Source organism: Sinohyriopsis cumingii, chromosome 10, assembly GCF_028554795.1.
Source record: "Sinohyriopsis cumingii isolate HCF-2022 chromosome 10, ASM2855479v2, whole genome shotgun sequence".
Classification (NCBI taxonomy): domain Eukaryota; kingdom Metazoa; phylum Mollusca; class Bivalvia; order Unionida; family Unionidae; genus Sinohyriopsis; species Sinohyriopsis cumingii.
The window spans coordinates 25,284,774-25,297,817 of NC_142970.1; the positions used below are offsets into that span (position 1 = coordinate 25,284,774).

General features: G+C 34.0%; 1 protein-coding gene across 1 annotated transcript in view; it reads left to right on the forward strand.

Moving 5' to 3' along the window:
- The window catches only part of LOC149789760 (uncharacterized), a 70,738-nt gene that overhangs the window by 50,245 nt on the left and 7,449 nt on the right, over positions 1-13,044 (forward strand). The window contains exon 2 of the mRNA XM_089973113.1: positions 446-606. Coding sequence (XP_089829239.1) covers positions 446-606 — 161 coding nt within the window. The remainder of the gene's footprint in view (positions 1-445; positions 607-13,044) is intronic.

Genomic DNA, 13,044 nt, shown 5'->3' on the forward strand with positions numbered 1-13,044 from the left:
GGAGGGTGGAGTGGGATCGTTGTGTTTTATGCATTTGATGTTGATCACGGAGTGTTTTTGGCTGATGGTGCAGACGTAGTCTCGAATCGTGCTCCCCGTGAACATGAACATGTCTGGATCGTTGAAGAGCTCAATCTGTACTTTTTTGTATGGAGTACAGCATTCCAGGAGAGATAGAGTGACGCGAAATCCAAGAGTGGAACGAGTTTATAACGATCTAGACCCGAGTCTCTCAAATTTGCGAGGACATCCATGAGCAAAAGTATCGCTTGTTCGCGTACTGATACTCTTCTTCACTGATGTGGTAGAGATCTAAATGAGAATAGACGATATTAAGAGCAGGTAATGATGTTCCGTTAAATATGGACACGCATCCATGTACTCGTAAGGAATAACCCCCTTTTCGCTGTAGGAGAGGAGCATGAGCTCCAAATTCTTATTCTAGATGCATGAACATAGGGCATGTTTTAGAGAGGTCTTCCGGGGTCGACTGGAAGGAATCAATGAAATGAAAGAGACCAGTCGAAAACGGCATGTAGCTTTCGAAATATTTGAGGATGAATTTGATAGGACAGGAACCCACTACAGCGAGAAGAGTCTTGCCCGGTAGATTGTAACACAGTAAACTGATGCTGTGTTGTGAGGATGTGGGAGAGATCAGCAGTGGATATACCGCGAACGAACTGCTTATCGCCTGCTTTCTTGTGATAGAGTCTAAACACTTAAAGAGAAAGTCCAACGTTGAGCGCTTCTAGTTTGGGGATATCTTTCACTGCCGCGGTTAAGGTTATTCAAGTGGTTTAAATGGTATCTAAATACGGCTTGTAAACGGAGATGAAATCTGCATTGCCCTAAGCGGGTTATAACGGGGAAAGTATATCGCAAACGAGGCAGTAATCACCATTGTTTTTCATATTGATGCAGGCTTTGGTAGCCACAATTGATTTGGATAGTGGCACGTACTTGCTCAGCGCAACCGTGCGAATTTGGAGGTTTGAATCGAAATACAAATGACTTCAGTGAAGACATGTTGCTGATCCGGAATTTTGATAATCTTCGATGTGACTCTGGATAAACGACCAGTCGATGTCAACGATGTGAGTGAAATCATCCCTGCGATACACAATCAGCGATTTGGTTCTGATCCACACGTCAATGCTCTTGCGTTCCTTAACCAATTTAATATTGAAAGCTACTCCAAACTTGATTACCGTGTGTGTGTATGTGCAGTTCGGTTTTGATGGTAGGGTGTAGAACATACTGTATAAGTTCTTGGTCAACTCCGCGCTGAAGAATATGTGGATGGTCGTAAATATATCCTTTGTCAGCATCTCGGCACGCTTTTTCAACGAGTCGAGAAGGTGGAAGACGTGTGATGTGATCAAGTTGTCGCTGAAGAGCTTGTAGGTTTTGTGTATTTGTTTCCATATTAACTCGATGTGATCGACTCAGATTTTCATGCTAAAGGCTAAGAAGTTTGGAAGGAAGAGCTATTTTTCCCTCTAGAACCTTGTACTTGTCTCGCAACTGTGTCAGCTACTGCTATGTGGAAAGGATCTTTCTTCCTGCTATCACCCTGTACTCGTGGACGAGCTTATGACGCTCATGTTGTTTTTGAGAGACTTTGTCTCATGGCATCGCCTTGACGTCTATTCTCGTTCGATGAGCTCATTCTGAGCGACATTCAATCTGGCATTGGGCACTTGAGTACCATACATCGACTGAGTGATGCTCATGAGTTGACGATCAAGATCATGTCGAAGGATAAAAGCTTTCCATTTATAAGATTCCATAGATATTAGGCAAGAAGTTAGTCTATCCTTGCAATAATAGTGATGTTATATAAGGTAGTTCCGTCTGACATTTATTTAATTGATTGCTCATTTTGTCATTCCTTTAACTGCTTGGTGTGTATCAAAAGAACTAATATATTATATAGCACAATGCCTCTGCTAGGGACGAATACGTGTGTGTGGTTACCTCAGGGTAGTATGGATTAGTGCATCAAGTCCTGTATGAATGACTACTGCGCACATCATTATTCTTTGTGCAAGCGTGGAAGACCAAGCATGAAACCATGTTTGGGGTCAGGAAGGAGTTAGAGATTAATGCTGAAGTGGACGAAATATCCTCGCGATTAAATATTACTACGACAAAACAAGAACTACTCAGAGATCCAAAACCCATTCAGCGTTGTTCAACGAGTTTCTAAGATTAAGCGTGACCATGTGGAAAGTCCATCCTGTGTTTAGTCGTTACAAAGCTTACACGAAAAGAGAGGTGCGTAGCGTACTCACGAAGATCAGACACGTGGTGAGGTTTATCACTACTGGTTACTCCATCGTTCATGTGTTTGTTCATGGAGTGAGAGCTACGACGCATAATTTAGATCCCCAAAAGGAGCTGAACTGGAAATACGAGATCGCTTTTGATGGGTCAAACAAAATGTAGACTGATTTAATATGAATAATCGTAAAGAATTAATATCGAATGGTTCTCTATCAATTCTTGATAATCTTGTCAGGCACATCAAGAAACACAGAATATTTTCAGTCTTTTGACAAAAGGTACATTGCTTTTATCAAAGGAGTTTTCTGCTAGCTAAATGTCTTATTCATGACGTCGAATGTTGCATTGGTAATGTTCGTCTCCATTTTGTAAAGATATCCTCAGACTTATTCGCAGGACCCGCAACAGTCGGAACAATGACGTCTTTTAACATCGAGGGTAGTCATTTATTACTTGGCAACGGCCTAGCTGTAGATAAGGTCCTGGTTACTTGGCTTTTGCAGTTACTAGGGATGATACATTTATTGGCCAGGTTATTTTTATGAGGTAAGTTCTGTTTTCTGGTATTTGTCAATCAAGATGTATTGATCACAGTGATCCTGATTTTACAATTCATTATGATTAGTATACTCAGGGTAACAAAAGACAATCACTCATTGTCAAACAGAAATAATATCCAGAAATCTCCTGTTTTATTCAGCAAGCTATCTGTATAACGGAACCGTTCAAAAGGGGACCTTACCAGAAAAGGGAGACCATCGTAGGTACCGATTGTTGACTAGTCATATCAAATGTTTATTCCTCAGTCAGGTCAACAGCAAATTCTAAGTCTATATGCGGCTGGATAATTTGGCATCAATGAAACTAATCATATGAACCTAAAACATTTTTATTGGCCGAAAATAAAAACTGATGTCCCTAAATACTTTATATCTAGTCTCGCTTGCTAAATGGCAAGAAAACCCAACCAGAAGATATTGCAGGCTTATTTGCAACCATTTCCTACATTTGACAAACTTAGCAGACTACTGGTAGACTTACCTAAGAGCATTACGTCTTGACTAGAATAGGCGGGTCCATAGTATATTTAGAAGCAATTCCTTTGACGAATATGAAAACAAAATCTATAGTAAAGTCTTTGATAAAATCGTTTTTTTTTTAAAGGAAATTTTAGCCTTTCGTTCAATCTGGATATGGGTCATATTTTATGTGTGAATTTTGCCAATATTTTATGCACGACTTCGGTATCCAGCACTTTAATGGGCTCTAGAAAGATTTCAGACTTTGAACAGATCTTGATTAGATCATATTGTTTAAATGCCATTAAAACTGGTACCGGTGTCTTCATTTACTGATGTTAGCAGGTAGGCAATATGTGTAAGAATTACGAGTCACTTTTAATTAGTGTTTGGATATGTTATCGATGAAACCATTGAAATTCTTAAAAAGAGAAACTTTCTTCAAAGAAAGATTCATAAATCATTTTTCTTGGCTATGGCTAGCGTTTTATATATACAATGTGATTATTGAGTTTTGAAGTAGCAAAAATTAATCTTCTTTCAATTCAGTCAAAAATAAAATTGAGGTATGAAAGAATTAAAAAAATTAATATTTTTCTGACAAAAAATTATTTGATGTGAATTTTACACCTGCCACATAGACTTATGTATAAACAGTTATGATACTATTCCCACGTTAATGTATGATGCATACTTGCAGGGTAAAATATTAATCACTTTAAAGACTACGTACAAAGTAGGAAAGACCACAAAAGGAGTTGTTGAAGAAAAAATAATTTTGAGATATCAGAGGTCTAAACGTGTTGCTACTATTGCCGCACAGAGTTATATTTAACAGTCATGGGGTTATCCTATTTAACAGTTATTGGGAATATTATAAGTTGTTGCGTGATGCTTGCATGACATGTTTTAGTCATAAAAATAACTTAAAAGTACAAAATTATGTTGAAGGAAGATGTTGCAGAAAATGAATATTGGAAGATATTACAACTCTAGAGTGATTGTTACTATTCCCCAGTAAGGTTATATTTCACAGGTATGGCAGTCGATCCAAGTGGTTGCATGATGCTTTCCTGCCTTGTTTGTAATTTACTATTTTAATTACAGTTTTAAAGGTAGGAAATGTCTTGAAAGGAGTTTATGATCTACAAAAATAATAAGGAAACGATGAACAAGCATACCAAGAGAATGAAATAAGAATGTGTTATTTTAGAGGTATTGAACTTACAAGATTTAACGTGCACACAAAATTAGCAATGTGGTATAATATTCTCATAGTTAGTGAAAATTATGGTACTAGTTGATACACAGTGTTGCATCTGAGAAACGTTAAAAAGAAATCTTGCATTTAAATAAACGTGCTGTTATTTATGCGTAGGACAATGATAAACAAGAATTAAGCTATGATTGTAAGAAGTCTATTCGCGTTCCTATTTAGAGTTTTGTAAACATAAACGACATAAAATACTCATATTAAGAACTAATTGTGTGTGGACAAATCTCCTGGTTGATGACCTCAGCCTCCAAATGGGAGATGCCTTCAACACCTGCTATCATGTATATTAGTACCTGAAATAGATGAAGAAATAAAATCTGCTTGAAAATATTGTAACAAACTAATGGATCCATGTGCTTAATTCAATATGTATTAATACAATAATGTACAGTAATCTCTTAATTCCCCATACAATATCATGCATATCATGGATTTCATGTAGTATAGGTGCAATATATATTAAATAGATTTGTTGAATTTTGTCTGATTTACCTCAACAACCAGCATCAGATCAATTATATTTTTTTGATTTGGATACAAATTCTTCTATGAAAAAATAAAATGACAAACATTATCATAAATCAAACTGTAGTATTCGCTTGTAAATATTTCAACAGGTAAATGTGTGATGGCCAGGAAACTATATATGAAACCCATTTTGGCCATTATGATCAAGGAACCGCCAATGAGACTGTTGTCTTAATATATATATATATATATATATATATATATATATATATATATATATAATTTCGTTCTTACGCCGGGATAAGCCTTTTCATTGAAAATGACTTGCTCATACGTAAACTTTACTAAATGTTGTTAAACACTGATGATTGACACTATTCGCAACATCATATTAAAATATTATACCAGTGGGACACATATTTTACAAGCACAATTTACAGTCATCTGCTGACAATTTTGTAAATATGTAAATTAGTATATGCATACGTCCGAATACCACATTTTCATTTGGAATATTCAAGCCAGATATCAAGGTCAGTCGCTTTGCCATGCGTGAAGACGTGCAAAGCGCCCCTTCATTAGTTTGAAATAAGGGCAAACATTTTTTTTACCTCTAGACCCTCAGACAGTATAATGAACACAGACCACATGTATATCACCCATGTGCAGTGTTATGAAACCATCCCTCGTTCTAGCCTCTGTCAATTGTAAAAGAGGTGTCGTCTCTTATTATAAAGTCTCTCAATTATAACAGTGGCCACTTGTATATCTACCATGAATAGCGTTAATAAACCCTCATTATAAACCCCGCTAATTGTAACACAGGTATCTTGTATGTCTCAAATGAAAAATGCTTGTGTAACATCACTCACTATAAATCCCCATTACTTACAGTGCATCTCACATGTATAGCTCATATGAAGTGTAATCATAACACCGCTCATTATACAGTCCACGAATTGAAGCACGAGTTACTTGCATGTCTCAAATACAAACATTAATTTAGACACATTAATGAAATGTATCAAATCTGTTTTTTTAATTAATAAAAAAGTGTTTTATCAGATTCAATACTGTCGGCCATTTCTGCGCACCTAAGGTTTCCGCCTTCAATATGGAAGCAAAACACAATACAGAAATCGACCGATTGAAGAAAATAAAATACTGCAATGCTTACCATTTGAAGAGAGGCAATTGGCAGCAGAATATTCTGTTCAAAATAATATTAATTTTCGACTCACGGGATACCACCTCCCTTTTTATGACTCGCGATAAGTCGGCAAACTATGTACACAAGTTTGAAAGGATGTAATGTGTACGCATCGGGCTATATAAATGAAATACGTTACTTTGGATTGTTTCTGGCAGCAGTTCAGTCGAGTAACTAGGCCTGGTTTATAGCTAGTTTTACAAATTTCAACATTAATTTGCCACTAAATGGCAGGCGATATTAAGCCAGCTAAACCGATCTTGTAAAAAAAGATAGTAAAGATAAATATTTTATAAAAAATAAATAAGCTATCATGTGGAAGAGAAACAACTATGAATAGGGTGCAATGCATTTATAATTCTTCTTTTATGGGGAAAAAGTACTAAAGAATTTAGAAACAGATTATACGCCGAGAAATTTTGTGAGAATCAGGTTCTATCGGCAAGCTGACGTGATGGGTAGCTTAGGATTTCTTGGGACGACTTCTTGCAAGATTGGATACTAGGATTAAGATGCAGATTTGTACATTTCCATCTTTTATTTATTTATTTGCATGATTCTAACATTTACATAGTAATACGATATTCTGGCTACAGGTTCAACAAGGTCATGTAGTGGGGTCTTCATGTTGACATTAAGAAATCATTTTCATATGACTTTTTGGTCAGAATGTGGGATATTTTCGGACACTTTTCTTATGTTACGTATTTAGGCTCGAATAAACAATAACACAAGAAAGAATAAAAACAACAAGCTTGAAAAAATATAACAAAGTATTTATTTATTTACCTGGAAAAATATTGTAAAAAATAACAAATAAGTACTTACGATTTTAATAATCAAATCCAAGAATAATCCACAAATAAAATGTTTGAAGTCCTAATATTTAAATGTTCTAATCATTTCAAGTTCGAGTCCCGACGATGAATACAAGATGGAAGGCTGATATTCCCTCTCTTCCATCTCTCTTTAAATTTTCATTTGTTCCTTTTGTAATTGCATTTGTCTTTCTTTCTCTTAATCTTCTGCTTGTAAATGCATTTGTTTTATTTCTCAATTTCTTGTCACTGTCTCTCCTCTTTCTCAAATTATAACTTTTTTGTTCGTTTTCTTTCGCCATTTGTGATTGTTCCTTTGCTTGTTCAGATTTAATTGGTTCTTGTTCTTTTTCCAATAGCAACTCCATTTGCTTATCTTTTTTTTTTCTTTCTGAAGTTCCAACTTCCTCAACTCCAATTCCATATTGTATTTCATTTTTAATTCTTTCATTTGTATGTCAGAGTCTGTTATACATATCTGATCGAAATCAAAGCGCTTTTATCAAAAACATTATTTTCTACGAAATACTGAAACAAAATATTTCTTATTTATTATTTCGTTAAGGAAGCCTTTACCTCCGATAGATCTTATTGTCTGGCTAGTTTAATTAATTCATCTTTTTTAAAAAGATTTCATTGTTCCTGAGAGAAAGATTTCTTCTATTGATGACATTTTAGGAAAAGCTTGCCGATTTCCTAAAACTTGCAAAAACTAGGAGAATTCAAGTTTAAAGAAACAAAGTTTTCTGAAATATTCTAGCGAAAAGTCAAAATTATCCCAGACGAGCTGACCAATTCTTATGTTACGTATTTAGGCTCGATTAAACAGTATCAAAAGAAAGAGTAAGAACAACAAGCTTTGAAAAATATAAGAAATCATTTATTTATTTCCCTGGAAAAATATTGTAAAATTAAAAAGGATGAACTTACGGTTTTAAGAATCAAATCCAAAACTGATTCAAGAATAATCCACGAATGCAATGTTTGAAGTCATAATATTTAAAGGGGATGACGTATGCTGTAACCTGTATTGTGTTGAAGTCTACAGTTCCTTGTATTTACACAATAATTAATATAATCCTGTATGACTACACTAATATTTCCAGAGAAATGAATTAATCTTTTAGAGTCCAAATCTGAAGAAAAATGAACATATGAACTCAAAACTTCAAAAATTGAATACTGGTCACAACATAAAAAATCAAAAAAATTGAAGACAAGTGTTTAAAAACCCGAACTCTCCTATCTGTCTCTAAATGTCCCTATTAATACTAAGTATTTCACAATTTTGGAAATAGATTATTGAGAAATAAAGGATGACGTGATCGTGTTTACACATAAAAAATATCACGTAACCCCTGTATGTCCTTGATAAGAACCAATCATTTTACTTCGAGGAACGTTACTTGACCCTCAATCAACGCCCGGGACTAAGTCAAAAATAGGAACAAGTGTTTTTATTATTAGGTATCTAAGGAAAAACTCAGGTCAAACTGATTTTTCTGGAAAATATCAAATTCCTAGAAACAAAATTACATTACATTGACATCTAAAATAATAAAAAGACTCCATGGCCCACAAACAATCAAATTAAAATCAAACACAGCTTAAATCAAATATAAATTAAATCACATGTACGTAACACCTAATGAATATCACTTTTCTTAAGTAAAGTACGATCGTTCTTTCTTTATGCAAAATGGATTTTTGACCCCCGAAAAACACGTCATTCAATGTTTACAGAAATGACGTTTCGTTGTGCAGAATTACCCTACGAGCAGAACTGGTCAACATGGTGGTATATCTTTTGCAGGAAAAAATCATTATTTATTTGGTGAAGGATATTGAATAATAAAAAGTCAGACAAAATCGTATTTGAAATGTTCGATATTATTTTAATGGATTAATGTGAAAAACGTGGAAATAAAATGACATTTATCTTTGCATTCTAACTGAATTACATAAATTATGTTGACAATGATTTTAATTGAATGGTTTTTCTCAAGCTTGTATCCTCATATATATGTTTTACTCTCCATTCTGTGTAAAGATTTTATCATAAAGTTTATTGGTTTATCTCCAGTATGTATCCTCAGGTGCACTTTTAAATTTCCTCTCTGATTAAACATTTTACCCCACACCTCACACCTGAATAGTTTCTCCCCAGTATGAATCATCATATGAAAATACAATTGTCCATTCCGACATTTTATAACAAACCCCACACTTAAAATGTTTTTCTCCAGTATGCATCTTCATGTGAAGTTTAAAATGTCCATTCTGAGTAAACATCTTATTACATAATTCACACGTACATGACTTTTCTCCAGTATGAATTCTCATGTGAATTTTCAACTTTAAATATCGTTAAATTTTGCATCACACATTTAAAAGTTGTTCATTTTTCCAGTATGCATCCTCGTGAGAATTTTCAAATCTCCACTATGACTTAAAAAATTATTACACATTTCACACTTATGTGGTTTTTCTCTAGAATGCTTCCGCTTGTGAAGTTCTAAATTTCCACCCTGATTAAACATTTGATTACATACTTCACACTTTAATGTTTTTTTCTCCAGCATGAATTCTCATGTGCACTTTCAAACCTCCGCTCTGATTACACGTTTTTCACAAAGTTGAGGGTGCATAGAAACACCTTACGCCGAGAAACACGGGAACGCAAAGAAAACACCGAAACGCACACCATTTATATCGAATACGTCACAGTGTATGCTGGTTGTGTATCTATAATTTATATCAGTGAAAGTTAATGTTAGTTATATAATAAATTAATATTTACTTTCTTTAGTGCAAGTGATGCAAGTCAAATTAACAAGAAGCTGAAAATTTAGCATTTTGGTGACAGTTTTGAAAGTAAATAAGTTTAATATAGATGTATTGCAATGTATGCTTAAGCTATTAGCAATATATACAAACTAAAAAATATAAATTATACTGATTATTTTATTCTGGTTAATAACAATTAGATTTTTTAAATTAATTTTTGTCCCGCGATGAGTGAGATTTGCTCCAAATAGCAAGTGAAACAGTTGTATAGTTTAAATGTAACTATCATGAATTATGCATAAATCATTTTTAATGGTCTAAATGCAAAGCAACATGGGAGAATGGCGTGTCAAATAATTTCCTTACTTGTTTCGGTATATATATCACAAAAAATGTTGTTTGAGTACGATTCACAGTAATTACATTTTCCATATTGATTGCCGTTACTGCTGTAGACTATATATTTACTAGCTAATAGTACAAAGTACACCACTGGTTGGCTATTGTATGCTTCTAAGCATATCGTCAGTCTTTCGATAACCGTTTTTGAAACTTGTTCTGCTATTGGACAAATAGATTGGGATACTTGAGAGTTGCAGAAATGGTTTTGAAACAGAAAGACAAATTTTGAAACATATTTCAAATTATTATATGCTCAATTTTTATCCGTTAACTTTGCAATGTCAGAATCTGCAACATTTTACGATATGGTACTCACTTGCATCTTCATATTGTATTAGGAACTACTTTGTAAACAAATCGTGCACACTCTCGTAGTAGACGTTTTACATTTTTGTTGATTAATATCGTTTCTATAAGAACTAAGTTTGATGTTTCGTGGACTGCCACATACCAGCTGATTTGCCACATTCCACGTTAATTGTTTTTGATACAATGTTTTGGATTTAGGCAAGCAAGAGACGTCAAACAGGATCCTTACAAACAACATGCAAGTGACAAGGCATATATTGTCGCCTTTAGCTGGTAATAAGAATGGCACAAAATATACTTAAAGTTTTACATAATGAATTTCCTCAAAAAATCTTATCTTAGTTCTGCAAATCCGAAATACATGAGCCATGTCACGAGTTCTCAAACTTGATTACACATTTCGAAATTCTACTGTAATTTCGTCCATATTCCAAGTGCAATTACATCATCAATACTGCACTCAAAAAGAAATAAACATTATATTCCATAGCGTTATTTTGATAATTGCATTTGCAAAACTTCATATTTTCCCCCACATTATGATTTCAAAGATTAAATGACAGAACATAAATACACTTGCAGATGTCAACACACTGCTGAAATCATGTGTACGTCATGTAGAACTGTCCAATATAAATCGAATTCTTAATCACGAAATTCCGGAGAATTGATAATAATACCAAAATCTATTCATTCAAGATCAAATGGGAAAGTTGTTGTAATGCGCAGTTATTCACAATATGACTCGAAATTTCAATTTTAAGTGGACCAAATTGTCATTTTCTTTCGAAATTATGTCTAGCGCGTGAGTGAGTTTCAATCTTTTCCGGCGGAGTTATATGCAAATTAATAATATTGTTGTTGTGTAATCACGTTACTGCTGACATCGAAAATGAGCGTGCTCATTTGATTTTAGGTGTTGCTATTTAAATTTGGCATATTGCCTGTCGTGCAAAGCAATTTGCGGCGGCAGAACTTGAAACATTTGCTGCATTAACGAGTTTAGTAATCGTTGCTCCACCTTTCCCATATCCCCTTGAACTATAACAAATTGATTTCATTATTTTAATAATTAGTTGATTAATTACCAGCTCCTAATGCTAGCTTACCTTTCATCGCGGATCTAACCAACAAATTAGCTAATGATTCACTGATATTTTTTTAAAAATTTAACGAGAGAATTAGTTTTACGTCTGCAATATGTCTGTCTTGTAGGTTTTTACTTTTATAAGCTACATCATGAGCGTGACATGCTTTATCAATATTATTTATAGGATACTCTCCAGGTGTTGGTTGATCTTGGTTATCAAGTCGGACATCAAGTTGGGTACCAGTACGAAAATAATTATATCCTGGAAGTTGTTTTTCTCCTGGGTATTTAGTCCATGGTGTTCCTGGAAACTGTGACATTATTGTAGCAATATCACCACCCTCTTTACGTTGATTTATGGGCAAAAACGAAAAACAATTGTTACATATTGCACATTTTCCAATTTTTATTTTGTAACCGTGACTAAATCAGTGGTTAAAGTTTTAACTCTACAACGTAAACATTATAAATTCACGTATATTTATAATATGGATGTAATTGATTTCTCAGCGAAACGAAAGCAAGAGTCAATAAAACGTAATTCAGCATTACCGAATTATATCAGAATGATTATAATAGGTCCATCTGGGCGCGGTAAAACGTAATTACTGCTTAATTTGATAATGGGATGGTTAAAGTGGGATATATTATATTTAATTGCACCATCTGTAGATGAACAGAGATGATACGATGTACCTAAAGATTTTTATGAAAATGCAAGATTGTTAAATAAAAATGGTGGCGAAATTATTAATTTTATAACTGATATTGATGAAGCACCGTCTGTAGACGAACTAGATGGATTTGTTAATAATTTAGTTGTATAAGATGATGTGATACTGGATAGACAACAAATCCAGCTATAATATGTTCCAGAGGCAGACATAATAATACAGATATAATTTATGTCATTCAAGGATATACACAAATACCTAAAGTGATCAGAGATGACTGTAATATTTTAGTTGTGTTAACGGAGTTGATACACATACTCTGCGAGGCATTCATCAGACTTGATGCAGTGGAGATATGGAGATAATTAGATTTAGACATTTCTTTTTAAAAGCGAAAACTAACCCACACGAATTTATAACAATAAGTTTACACGATCCCAGGGCAACATACCGTATAGATCTTGATAAGATATTTGGTTGATCTAATTATAGCATCAGTTAGGGCGCGACCTCAATTAGACGTCAGGGTGTAAAGAAATAAGAAAAAAGCCAACTTAAAAGACACAAGTGACAAAATTAAAGTAACAAAAAAAAATAACCCCAAGAGAAACTCATGGTGAGAAACACCCGGTTGGATAGAGGTTTTCCTTTAGCGTTATTGACATTTTTTTTTTTTTTCGTTTGAGGTATTTAGTTTTCAAA